This window comes from Phascolarctos cinereus, unplaced genomic scaffold (assembly GCF_003287225.1).
Source record: "Phascolarctos cinereus isolate Bilbo 61053 unplaced genomic scaffold, phaCin_HiC Scaffold_4;HRSCAF=312, whole genome shotgun sequence".
Taxonomy (NCBI): domain Eukaryota; kingdom Metazoa; phylum Chordata; class Mammalia; order Diprotodontia; family Phascolarctidae; genus Phascolarctos; species Phascolarctos cinereus.
Genome location: NW_027555847.1, coordinates 170,417,914 through 170,430,950, shown reverse-complemented (window position 1 = coordinate 170,430,950; position 13,037 = coordinate 170,417,914). Strand labels below are relative to the sequence as shown.

The 13,037-nt window shown below is 36.6% G+C and overlaps 1 protein-coding gene across 2 annotated transcripts in view; it reads left to right on the top strand.

The window, feature by feature from the left end:
* The window catches only part of LITAF (lipopolysaccharide induced TNF factor), a 45,637-nt gene extending 37,554 nt beyond the window's left edge, over window positions 1–8,083 (top strand). For both annotated transcript variants that reach the window (XM_020972540.2, XM_020972539.2), the window contains exons 3-4: window positions 1,259–1,415; window positions 4,425–8,083. In XM_020972540.2, coding sequence (XP_020828199.1) covers window positions 1,259–1,415; window positions 4,425–4,533 — 266 coding nt within the window. In that variant the 3' untranslated portion in view covers window positions 4,534–8,083. The remainder of the gene's footprint in view (window positions 1–1,258; window positions 1,416–4,424) is intronic.
* The last annotated feature ends 4,954 nt before the right edge of the window (window positions 8,084–13,037 follow it).

Here is a 13,037-nt window from a genome sequence, read left to right as displayed (position 1 = left end):
AAAAAAATTATCACCTTGAGACATCTAAGGTCCATTCCTTTTTCTTATTTGTTATCCTATTATCCTAAATATCAAGAAAGCGAAATAGTTTTTGAATGATTCCTTTTTCTTTCCTGCAAGGAGATTTATTTCCATTATTATTTTGACCCTTTAGCTTTAGGAGTTGTTCGAGGTCTTTTCCAATTTTTAATCTCTGATCCTAAGGTGCTGTGATTCTCTGTCCCCACCACATACATTGGATATTGAAATGCCAGTCAATTCAACAACATAAGAAGGAATTTCCTGACAATAACTGGCATTAGATACAAAGCATTTACTGTGGCACTAAAACCAGAAAGAGAAGCTTGGGTGTCTTGGAGTGGGGAGAAGGGAGAAGATGAATTTTTCTTCAGAGATTTTTATTTGATTAAAAACCAAAACTAAGAGTATGTAGATTTTTCTTTACTGCCTGCTTCCTAGTTGAGGAAAAAGCTACCAGCCTTTTAACACTCCCATCACCTTTCCCTCACTCAGACCCAAAGTGCCCTGAGCAGCTGAGTGCTCTGTAAGTGGTTTTTTGATGGTGTTTTGAGTTGTGGCTTGATCATTTTGGTAAATGTTGATAAGTGTGGTTGGTTTCTTAGTCCACCACTTTGCCTTTCATAATTACCAATTGACTGTATAGGAGAAGCAAAAAAATGAAAGAATTAATTATATTTCTATAAAGCTTCTTAAAATTAAATTTTTTTATTTTACCACTTATCATGCACGCTTAAATATCCAGAATTGTCCCCTGGGGCCAGCAACCTTATTATAAACTAATTAATGCTTATTGACAACATGACCATCAGCAACTCACTTAACTTCCCTAGGTCTCATTATACCTATGGGTAAAATGAGGAGATTAGAATAATGGTCTCTGAGCTTCCTTTCAGCTCTTGGTCTATGATGCTATGACTATTATTTTGACTATTTTGATTATTCATCCATTTTTTTCACTATCTATTATATGAGCAGTTGTAGGAGCCAAAGGACCTGAGTTTGAGTGGCTTCTTTCTTCCCTGACCACATGGCAAATAACTTTATCCTTCTCAGCCAAGCTTCCTTATGTCCAAAATGGGAGTGATAATAGTATTTGCCCCATCTATCTCAGAGAGTTGCTGAGAATTAAATAAGGTAGTGGTGGGACATACTGCTTTTTAAAGTGAAAGACAAGCAAATTAAGCTATTAATTTTAATAATGATCATCTAAAAAGCATTTCTCTCTCTCTCTAATCAGTTGCAGTTCAGACTGTGTATGTGCAGCAGCCTGTCACCTTTTTTGACCGTCCTGTCCAGATGTGCTGTCCCTCGTGTAACAAGATGATAGTGACCAGTCTCTCTTTTAATGCAGGAGCCCTAACTTGGCTGTCTTGTGGCAGCCTTTGCTTACTGGGGTGAGTTGGCAAACCTAGTATCTTATCGTATGGATATGATTTGACATTCTGGTAGGGGCAAGCAGGAGAACCTGGAGGTGCCCAGCTGGGTACCTCCATGCAGCTGGACAAGGAGAGTTTTCTGGCCCTTTGTTCAGGGACATTTTTATTTGGGGTTCTCCTGGTCACTCCTGCTACATACACACACACACACACACACACACACACACAGATATACATATACATACATACGTACATACATACGTACGTACGTATGTATGTATGTATCTCACATTTGTTCGTCTTTAGATGTGAAATAATCAGGAAGTCTGGATTGCACAATTTCTTTTGCTCTCATGGTAAAAGTATTCTGCTACATTTGCAAACAAGTATTGTAAAACAAGTAGTTTCCTGTTGTGCTGAGTGTTATCTTTAGAGCAAGGGTTCTTGATCTGGGATCTGTGACATTAAAAATAGATAACTATATTTAATATATTGATATTGGTTTCTTTTGTAGTCCTTTGTATTAAATCGTATGCATTTAAAAACCTCATTCTGAGAAGGGGTCCATAGGCTTCATGAGACTGCCAAAGGGATCATAACACACACAAAAAAAGCTTAAGAGCTCTTGCCCTAGAGACTTTTTTTTACCTTGCAGTTTTGGGAATTTTTTTGTGGTCTGAATGACAGTATTCACTTAAATATACAGGATATCCAAAAAGTCTTAGTGTAATTTTAGGCTATTAAAGCTTTTTTAAAAAAATTTTTAAACTTTTGGGACATCCTGTGTGTGTCTGAATCTACATTTCACTGGTGTAAGGGAACTCCCTATGAGGAAACTCTTTCTATCAACTCAAATTCGAGATTGGTATACCACTTACTTGTCCACAGCTATTAGTATTCTAGGCTGGACTTGAACCCAGATCTTTCTGACTCTGAGGCCAACTTGTTATCTACTATGTCACACTATCTTTCAACATAATGGAAGGTTTGGGGTGTAGATTTATATTAAAAATGCTTTTATATTAATCTCTTCAAAACATCTTGCCCTATTATGAATTCAAGTTTTTTCTGTCTTATCAACTTAGACGGATGCATAAAATCTGTCTGGACTTAGGGTAGTGTATTTAAAGACATAGTCATTACTGGTTTGTGAGAGTGTTTTGAAAAGGCATAGTTTTGCCCCACCCCCAAAGCAGGGAAAAGTAGCATCACTTAATTCTTGGCTGCATGTGAAATTTGGGTGACCTTGGGCCATTCATGTATTTAGCTACCTCATGTTTCAGTTTTTCTTCCTGTAAATGAATAATACTTTAAAGAGCCTTAAACAATCTTATGTGTACTGGCTCATTTTTCTCTACTATTTATGAGGCAGGTAAAGGACGTGAACAGTATTCCCTTTCCCACTTCCAAGTGGAGACATAGTAATGTGCATAAGGTGTCTCTGTCTTTGTCTCTCAGTGTCTCTTGTGATATCTTGTGTCTTTCTGTCTCTATCTGTCTCTGTCTTTGTCTCTCAATGTCTCTCTTAGTCTCTCAGTTTCTCTTTCTCTCTGTCTCTCTCTCTCTCTCTCACACACACACACACACACACACACACACACACACACACACCCCTCCCGATTTCCTGGCCCCTGTTCCACTATTGCTTCCACCCACTCACACTATACTGTTGGTTGCATGTTTTGAATTCCTTAGGAAGAAAATGCTAAACATCCTTTTTGAGCCTCAGCATCAAAGACTGTTTTAATCTCAGAAAGTAGGAAAATGCAAAACAATGGCCCACATATTCAGTTTTAACTTTGAAGAGTTTATTAGCTAAATTATCCCCTTAAGAAAAATGATAAATGCATGTGAAAACTAATCTTAATTAAGAAAGATTTTTTTGGGAGGTCAGATTCTTTCTAGATTATTTCAGTAAATTAGAAATATGATTCTTAATTGGTAGTTGCTATAATGGAGATAATAGCTTATATTTATAGCTTCTTAATGTTACAAAGTATTTTGCTATTATATTCACCTTAGGTCTCATTACAGCCCTTTCAGGTAGGAAGTACAAGTATTCTTCCCATTTTATAAATGAAGAAACTTGAGACTCAGAGAATTAGGTGTCCAAGTAGGAGAGCATGGACTCATACAGAAGGCTTTTGTGACTGCTCTTCTTCCAACCCAACAGTGCTGCAATTTCTTTCTAGTCCAACTTAACATCATCTTTTAAAATGCTTATGTTAGCAAGGTTTTACTTTAGTGATTCTGGTAAGGGCTATGATTAGAATGTAAGCTCCCTGAGGTCAGTGCCTTGTAAGTAGCAGGCATTTAATAAATACTTGTTTGGTTGAATTGGCTTATAGGTCTTGTGTCTTTTTAGTAATAGTTCATGGGTAAGTTATATAATATTTTAAGAGGTAGTTTGACATAACGGATAGAGAGATGGCCTAAAGGTTAGGAAGAATTGGGTTCAAGACCCACTTCTAACACTTACTGGCTTTTTTACTTTGGTCAAATTACTTAACTCCCCTTAATACCCTAATCAGTTCTCTGAGACTATGTAAATTGAACAGAAGGTGCAGATCTACATTAGTAGGAAAAATTCCACTCTCTTGTCTCCAGGATTGTTTGTAGATTTATTTTGTTATAGATATTGTCAATATCATAAAACATTACTGAGCCCTTCTTCACCCAGGAATTCTTAACCTGAGGCCTTTGAGTTTGGTTTTGTATATGTGTGTATAAAATTATACTTCCGTATAATTGATTTCTTTTGTTTTCCTGTATATTCATGCATTTAAAAATATTATTCTCTGAAGATGGCCCTTCTCAAGGGGTCAGTAGGCTTCACTAGATTGTTGAAGGGATCCATGACCCAAGCAAAGTTAAGAAGCTTTGTTTTATAAGTAATGTTATTCTAGGTCTCCGAAGAGAAATTGAGATAGAGGCAGTCTCTGGTTATTATAGTTTAGGTCTAAGACAGCTTGTAGGAAGAATCCCTGGGTTGATAAATCATTTTTTTCCCCTTTTCTCTTCTTCCAGGTGTATAGCTGGCTGCTGTTTCATTCCATTTTGTGTGGATGCACTTCAGGATGTGGATCACTATTGCCCGAATTGCAAAGCTCTTCTTGGTACCTATAAACGTTTGTAGGACCAAGGCAAATGTGATGAATCTGCCTGAAAAGGTTTGCTGGCTTTTAAAGTTCTTCAGAAGCTTCACCAAGCCCACCAGGGGTGATGGTCTGCTTTTTGGTGGTCAGATTTTTCCAGTGGTCCATTTAAAGGAGAAAACAACCAAATAAACCAAACCAAACCCCCACCAACCTCCAAACTTATGAACCTGCTGTTTGGAGGACTTGAAAGGACTTACAGAGACATTCACCTCTAGAATACTGGTTTAAATGTAGTCTGCCTATGTATGAACCAAAGTCACCCCTGTCTTTGACTGATTGCTGGCTTATTTAAGATTTCATTTGGTGATTGTTGATTGGCAGGCCCCTCCTGCCTCCTCTGTTAGCACCTTTGCTGATGGGCTTTACACAGAAGTCATGGGCTGCCTTGGTTTTGAGACTGAACTAGCCAGAAAGAGGCTGAATCAATCTATAGTGCCTATAGTTTGCCCTTCTGTGGGGCAGAATCTTGGTTTAGAGACCTTAGGAGATGCTAATCTCAGATACCATTTAATTAGGGACTTTTTATGAGCACAAAAATTCACTTTAACTTTTTTATTGTTTTTTAAAAGGGGGGGTAATCTAGTAATTCTTAACACAAGGTGCTTGCTACCAGATACGTTTCTATGAGTTCATGAGAGCTTGTCAGAAGTTGAATTTCTTCTTTATAATTCTCTATTTCCTCAGTTATAGTCGAGTGGACAGACCTTTAGCACATGAAGTGGATGGGTCCCTCTGATTCATTAATTTTCTTAGCAATTGAGTTTTTTTTTCTTTTTTGAGAATCTTACTTTTGAGGGGCAGCTAGGTGGTGCAGTGGATAGAGCACTGGCCCTGAAGTCAGGAGTACCTGAGTTCAAATCCAGCCTCAGACCAACACTTGACACTTACTAGCTGTGTCACCCTGGGCAAGTCACTTAACCCCAATTGCCAAAAAAAAGAATCTTATTTTTGGATTGATATATCTTTGTAAATTACTTCAAAGGAAATGCTTATCAGCCCATCTTAAATAACTCTGAATGATATCATTCTTACATATGCCAGTGTGGCATCCTTTTTATTAAAAACAAATACACAAATCAAAAACACAACCCTACTGCCTTTAATTTGGCTCACTGCAGCTCTCAACAACTCTGCAATAATAATGATTTGAAAAATTAAAAACTGTTGGATTCTGTTTTTTTTTTTTAAATAAAATATGTGAAAGCATGACTTTCATTTGTAGGTAGATCTTATTTTTGGAACCTCTATACCAAAAGCCTGAATATTGTAGGAAACCTTGTGAACCTGACCTACTTCAGAGGAATCTTGAATTTGCTCTTATTTTCACAAATCAAATTCATTTCAACACATTTTAAGACATGACAGTTAAGACTTAGTTACCCAGCTGAGAGCCCTTTTGGTTAAGAACTATGTTGTGTTTGGAATCAACACGCAAACAGGACTCTGGTTTCAAGATTCCCTCATTCAGAACTCAGTGAAAGCAAAGGAAATATCTGGATGATATACCTAAAAATCAGCCGTAAAATATTGGATGAAAGCCATCCATTGGTTAAAATTTGTAATAGTAATAGTACTGATAATTAGGGTGGCTTATTCTTGTTAAGTGTGGGTAAAACCCCATCTTGTTTCCAAACTAAGGTTGTTGAAAGGTATACAGCTCTCTTGAAGTACTTTGGCTTTTATTTACAGTACTTTGGCCTTTTATTAAGTCTTTGATTTACTTGGTGAGCATTGTATAAAAGGCTCCTTGTGGGTTTAGGAAAGGTTTCATATTATGTTGCAGCTGTTGCTTCAAAAAAAGAAAAAAAAAAGCCCAATACAAAAAAAAAACCCCTCCAACTCTTTATTAGCCACATGGTGGTAGAATATATTAGTGATAAAGAGTGCAGACTAACCTGATCTCCAACAGTATACCCTTAACGTCAAGATAAATGATTATAAGATGCACATGCTCAGTGAATCAAATCTGCATATTTGAACCTGTATTTTATCTCAATGGCAGCAACACTCAAACTAGAGCTCTTATATTACAGAAAATGGAAGAAAAGTATGATTATACTTCCAACAAAATGTGGTTTATTTGATGATTAACTGAGGCCTTTGTTGGTGCCAGGAGGAAGATAGCATCTCTATCAGGTATACCTGTACATTCTTAATCATTCATTTGCTTTTACCTAAGTATACAGTCATATGGAAGGGTTCGAGAAATTAAGGAACATCATCTTGATGCAGCTTATGTTGTCATTGAAAAATTTATAATTTATGGTCTTAAAAATCACTGCTTACTAATACCAGGTGTGTTTAGAATTCTTCCTTTGTTGTATGGAACTCAAGATGGTGTGTTTCTAGCTGTTTTGTTCAAATGGTATGTAAAATGGTCTCAGGCTGTTGTTGAAATTAATATATGCAAATTCTGTAATGCAGGCACTTTGCATTGTGCATGAAAATGCACTTTGTAGATGGCAAAATGTATAATGTATGTAATTAAAAAATAAAATTGGGCTCATTTTAGGACATTCCATTATCTTATGCAAAGTTCATATTTATTAATTTTTCATGTTTGGAAGTACTTGGGTGAGGTAATTTGCAAGCAGTAAATTTAACAGTATAAAGAATTTTAAATAAACTTGTACGCTAAAGAAAGACTTTAGTTCATTTCAGGCCAAAAGTACCAGTATACCTATACAAAGTTGCATAGTTGCAGTATTTTAAAAATTATTACATAGGTATCTATTTGCATCTCCTTTATTTTCCATGCAAAGTGTTCAATTTTTACTGTAACCACTCACATTCTATCCTTGCAGTCTATGGCATTTGCCAGTGGAAAATCAATCCCATAACAACAGGGACCTTTTGAGTTAGCATCTTGAACATATACACTCTTCAGTTTGTTACAGAGCCATTTAGAAAAACTATTTTCTTGCTATCCTGTAGTCCTCTTTTCAGAGACAGCTAGTTGCATGAAGGGTTAAAATATAGGTACAATTCGGTGGACTGAAATCTCCTTTACTATGTGAATATTACAAATGAAACTCAACATGTGCATATTATTTACAAAGAAGTTATAACTAAAGTTATATCGCTGTTTGTGTTTATAGAAATGTCTAAAAGTCATCACCTCTGGCTAGGTTTTTGTTGTAGGTAGGAAAATGATGAATGAATTGAAAGTCACATCTAAGGTTATATATGAAAGAGAATATTACAAAAATTTTTTCCAAGTACTGTTTTTTTTTTTTTAGAGAAAAAGCACTCAAGATTTTTGGAGAATTTAAAAATGTCATCCAGATACTGACATATTTATTTTTACTTTATTCATTCACCTAACTCCTTTGTGCCCTTAGAGGAAGAACTTTGCCCAGTTCATATGTTTTTGTAATGTTCTTAAAAAGATGGTTCTAAAATTTTGTCAAGCATTTATTAAGCACTCAATCTGTAGCAGGTGTGGTTCAGGACATACATGAAACATGTCTTGGTCCTGTCTCATAGAAGCACAAAGATGGGAATAAAGAGAACACTGCTGTACATCCAGATGTTGGGGCTCAGTTGCCTTGTTAAAGAAATGAATCTCTTCGCCGTGTAACACTAACTAACAGATCGTGGATCATTCTATTTTTGGAGCTCCTTATGCTGACTTTGAAAACTGCTTTTTTCATAAATATGCATTGATCCTGCCTTGTGGAGTTCTGTGTGTCTTAAGTACCTGATTATATTCCCCAGGTATTCTACTGCCACTAAGCATATGTTCCTGTTCCTTTAGGTGGTGATTATAAAATACCTACAAATAATTTGAGGAGTCCTTGATTTTTTTTTCTCTCTAAGTAATAAAACAAATGAATTTTTATGATTGGAATTTGCGGCAAGATCCAGTGATGACTGAGTCGATGTTATGTAGCCACACTGTTCTTTTATGATTTCATTTACTTCTACTTATTCTACTCCAGAGCATCCAGTTTTATGGCTTCTCGTTGCTTACTGAACAGAATCCAATATCCTTAACAGGAATTCAGTTTACATTCTAGCTCCAACTCATATTTATGCAATCATCACATGTTCTTTGATCCAACCAAACTGGTCTCTAATTTTATACCTTCTGTAATCCTGGAGTTCCCAGCCCTCATGCCTTTTTTTTTTCTTGATCCTGTTTCTTTTGTCTGGAATGTCTTCCTTCTTTCCTTATCTGTTAGCTGACATGTTGCCCATCCTTCATCTGAATACTTGCCTCTTCCATGTGACCTTTCTTGACTCTCCTTGGCCAGAAATAGTTCCTCTGGAGTCTTTAATTGTGTAAAAGCTTTACTTCTCGGCTTAGATTGTAAGCTCTTTGAAGGCAAGGACCTCCATCTCAGCGAGGTGACATAGGACATAGATCACTGCAACTGGAATCAGGAAGACCTGAGTTCGAAATAGCCCTCAGACACTTACTAGCTGTGTGAACCTGGGGAATTCACTTAATTTCTGTCTGCTTCAGTTTCCTTATCTATAAAGTGGGAATAATAATAGCACCTACCTTCCAGGGATGTTGTGAAGATCAAATGAGATAATATTTATAAAGTACTTTGCAAACCTTAAAGTGCCATATAAATGCTATGTTTATTTATAATTCTATTTTATTTATGTTATATATTATATCATAATTATGTATTTATATGGAATGTTTTATTTATAATTATTATCATCATGGCATTTTGTCCTATTGCTTCCTGGCAGATAGAGGGAGAAGAAAGGAAGCAGTGTCAGATTTTATATTCTTGGGCTCAAAGATCACTGCAGATGTTGACAGTAGTCATGAAATTAAAAGACACTTGCTCCTTGAAGGAAAGCTATGGTAAATTTGGATAGCATACTAAAAAGCAGTGACATCACCTTGCTGACAAAGGTTTATATAATCAAAGCTATGGTTTTTCCAGTAGTAATGTATGGCTGTGAGAGTTGGATTATAAGGAAAGCTGAGTACTGCAGAAACGACGCTTGAATTGTGGTGCTGGAGAAAACACTTTTTTAAAATTAATTTTTTTGTATTATCAACGATTGGAGAAGACTTTTGAGAGTCCCTTGGACAGCAAGGAGATCAAATCAGTCAATACTTAAAAGAAATTAATGCAGACTATTCATTGGTAAGTCAAATATCAGAGCTGAAGCTTAAATATTTTGACTGTATAATGAGAAGACAGTATTCATTGCAAAAGACCCTGATGTTGGGAAAGATTAAAGGCAAAAGGAGAAGGGGACAGCAGAAAATGAAGTGGATAGATGGTGTTATGGAAGCAACAAGCATGAGCTTGGATAGATCTCGGGAGAGAGTAGAAGATAGAAGGGCATGTTGTGCTGTGGTCTGTGGGGTCATGAAGAATTGGACGCGATTGAATAACTTAATGACCACAACAACAAATCTTTCCTCAGTGCCTAGTCTAGCAAGAGTCAGTTCCTGAATGTTGCTGATGGTAATTGAACATTTTTTGGATTGAAATGTAACAAAATGGAAGCACCTGAATGACATCATCTTCATGATGCCAGCTTGGCTTCTTTCCTAAATTTAGGGAATGTTGGCTTTTTGTATGTTACACTGGAAGGGAGTTATCAAGAATGACTTGGTTTCCGATAAGCAGTTATATTCCTACAAGTCTGGACCCGGATACACACCTGTGTTCTAAGTGTTTGGCCATCTGCTTTTGAAACAAACACCTTGATGGTTAGTCATAAAGGTTGGCAGATGTGCCAAGAAGATTTATCATTAGTCCTCGCCCCATTGCCTTTGGGATTTTAAGTCTAGGTTGCTTCCAGCTCTAAATCTATGGTATTATCAAATTGTGTATCTCAGGCATGAAAATGACATAAATGTAATCTACTCTAGCATTTTCATTCCCTGACATTTATAGTGTAAGTGCACGCTCCTTGTGTGGATCCAGGATCATTACAGGAGACTGTCAACTTCAACTTAAGACCTTCAATAAGGATTTCTGGCAAAAGGAAACATTTTTAAAAAATAGAAATAAAAAGATTCCTATCATAGCTTGACAGATGTAGCGTGTGAAGGAACTTAAGGGTCATCTAACCCCATCCCCTCATTTTTACAGATGAGAAAAATTATAGATTAATCAATTGCCCTAAGGTTCCACTAACCATCCCCACTTCTGGACATGTGTGGTTGTCCCCTATTAGAGTATAAACTCTTTGAAGGCAGGCTCTATCTCTTTTGTATTTGTATCCCTAGTGCTTTGCATAATGTCTAGCATGTAAGTAAGCAAAAGTACTTTTTTATTCATTCAAAGTGAGACACAGAGATTTTTTTTTTGTGTGAGGGCAATTGGGGTTAAGTGACTTGCCCAGAGTCACACAGCTAGTGAGTGTTATGTGTCTGAAGGTCGGATTTGAACTCAGGTCCTCCTGACTTCAGGGCTGGTGCTCTATCCACTGCGCCACCTAGCTGCCCTAAGACAGACATGTTAAACAACTTGCCCAAGCTTATGTAAGTAATAGGTAACAGAAGTTCTACATTGTGTTAGGAAGTCCTGTCTTTCTGTGTGTCAGCACTGTATGTACAGAAAAACACAATGTGGGGACATCTGGGGAAGCAGGTTATTTATGTGTAGCAAATACATTTTGTTTTCGATGATGATTTGCACATTAATAGTTGCCCATTTTAGTGAAAAGTTGAAGGCCGCTTCTTTGTAAAAAACAAACAAATAATCGTTTTTTAATGAATAAAAATAGATTTTTTCTATCTTCCCCCTCCCCATTAAAGAAGAAAAGAAAAATTCTTGTAAAAGTATACATAGTCAAGCTAAACAAATTTCCACATTGGCTTCGTCTGAAAAAAATATGTCTCATTCTATGCCTTGAGTTCATCACCTCCACGTCAAGAAGTGGATAGAATGCTTCATCATTCATTCTCTGGAATCGTGGTTGGTCATTGCCTCGATCAGAATTATTGGGATGCCGCTTTCTTTTCAGTGTTCCAAACATCCCCCTAACTCCCAGTTTGCCACCTGGTAGTCACTGATACTATTTTAAATCTGGCACAAATAATTATATGTGTGATAAAGTCGATACAGTTTCTCTTTCGTTTTCAAATGCATAAATAATTTAGTTTGACAACTTCACAGGAAGAGAGTCGATCCAAATTTAGCCACTTCCCTAACTTAGTTCTCACAGAAGTTTGTGGTCAGAAATGCTGTTTGATATTTGACTGAAAATAGTCTTGTGTTTTACCATCTCCCCACCATGACCACCACGCTTTTGACTGCCAGTAATTAGTAGCCATCTCACACCTTCCCTCCACACAATTTACGTCAGGTCCAGTGATAGCTTTTTCCCCTGACCTAACACTACATTACATCTCTTGATTTTTACAACTCCTTGTTATTCTTCCTCTACCTGCTCCCCCTTTTTGGTTTTGCTGACTTCCTTCAAGATTGAGCTCAAATCTCTCCTTCTGCCAGAAACCTTTCCCAGTCTCTCCAGCTTTCTAGTGCTTTCCTCTCAGAGATTGCTTTTCACCTACTCTGTATATATCTTGTATGTACATAATTATTTTCATGTTTGTCACCACACTACAATTCCAGCTTCTTAAAGCCAGTGGCTATTTTTTTGCCTTTTTTTTTTTGCTCCCCAAAGCTTATTTAATAAATGTTTGTTGCTTGCTTGCTTAGCATGGTTGCCAACACATAGCTAGCCCTTATTGTTTGCTGACTGAATCATTCTTTCATTATATTAAAATGGGTGCTTATTTTTGGAATTATTGGATGTATCTGTTGTTTAGTGATTGAACATAAAGGAGAAAAAATGAGGATAAGCATTTGTATAGATGCAAATGATAAATAGCTTACTCCTTTAATAAGGGCAATTCATTGGGAGATCACTAGTCATTTGCTATGTTACATTGAACTCTGCAGGGTCTTTTTTCTCCTTTTCCACACACAAAATGCAACATGACAAAGTATACTTCTTAGAAGAATTTGCAATGCCTCATTTGCATTGGGTGGTATTCAATGGCCAAGACTCTTTTCCTTTTAAAATGTTTTATTCATGCTCCTTTCTTTTATATTGCTGTCACTTTGCAATGACTCCTTACTCCCAGTAGAGCCCTCTCTTCTAAAAACTAAGTATCAAAAAAACCCCCAAAAAACCCCCAACCAAAACCCAAAACCAAAAACCCAAAGCAAACAAACAGCACATTGACCATGGGCTGAAAATGTACACCTCATTCTGCATTATAGTGGTATAATCTACCACTTTATGGACCATGGAAAGATATTGTAGGTAACATTTGTTTTTGATATTTTGGCTTTTTACAAGAGGCAGAAGGCATGCTTCGCCATCAGTCCTCTGAAGTCATTATTGGTCTTTGCATTGATCAGTGTTCTGAAGTTTTTCAATGCCAAAGAATTCTCAACAAAGGCCATTTTGCTGTAAGCCCCCACAGATGTTATAACTGTCTTTCAGTGTAATACATGCAACTTGATTAATTGACATTACAAAATAA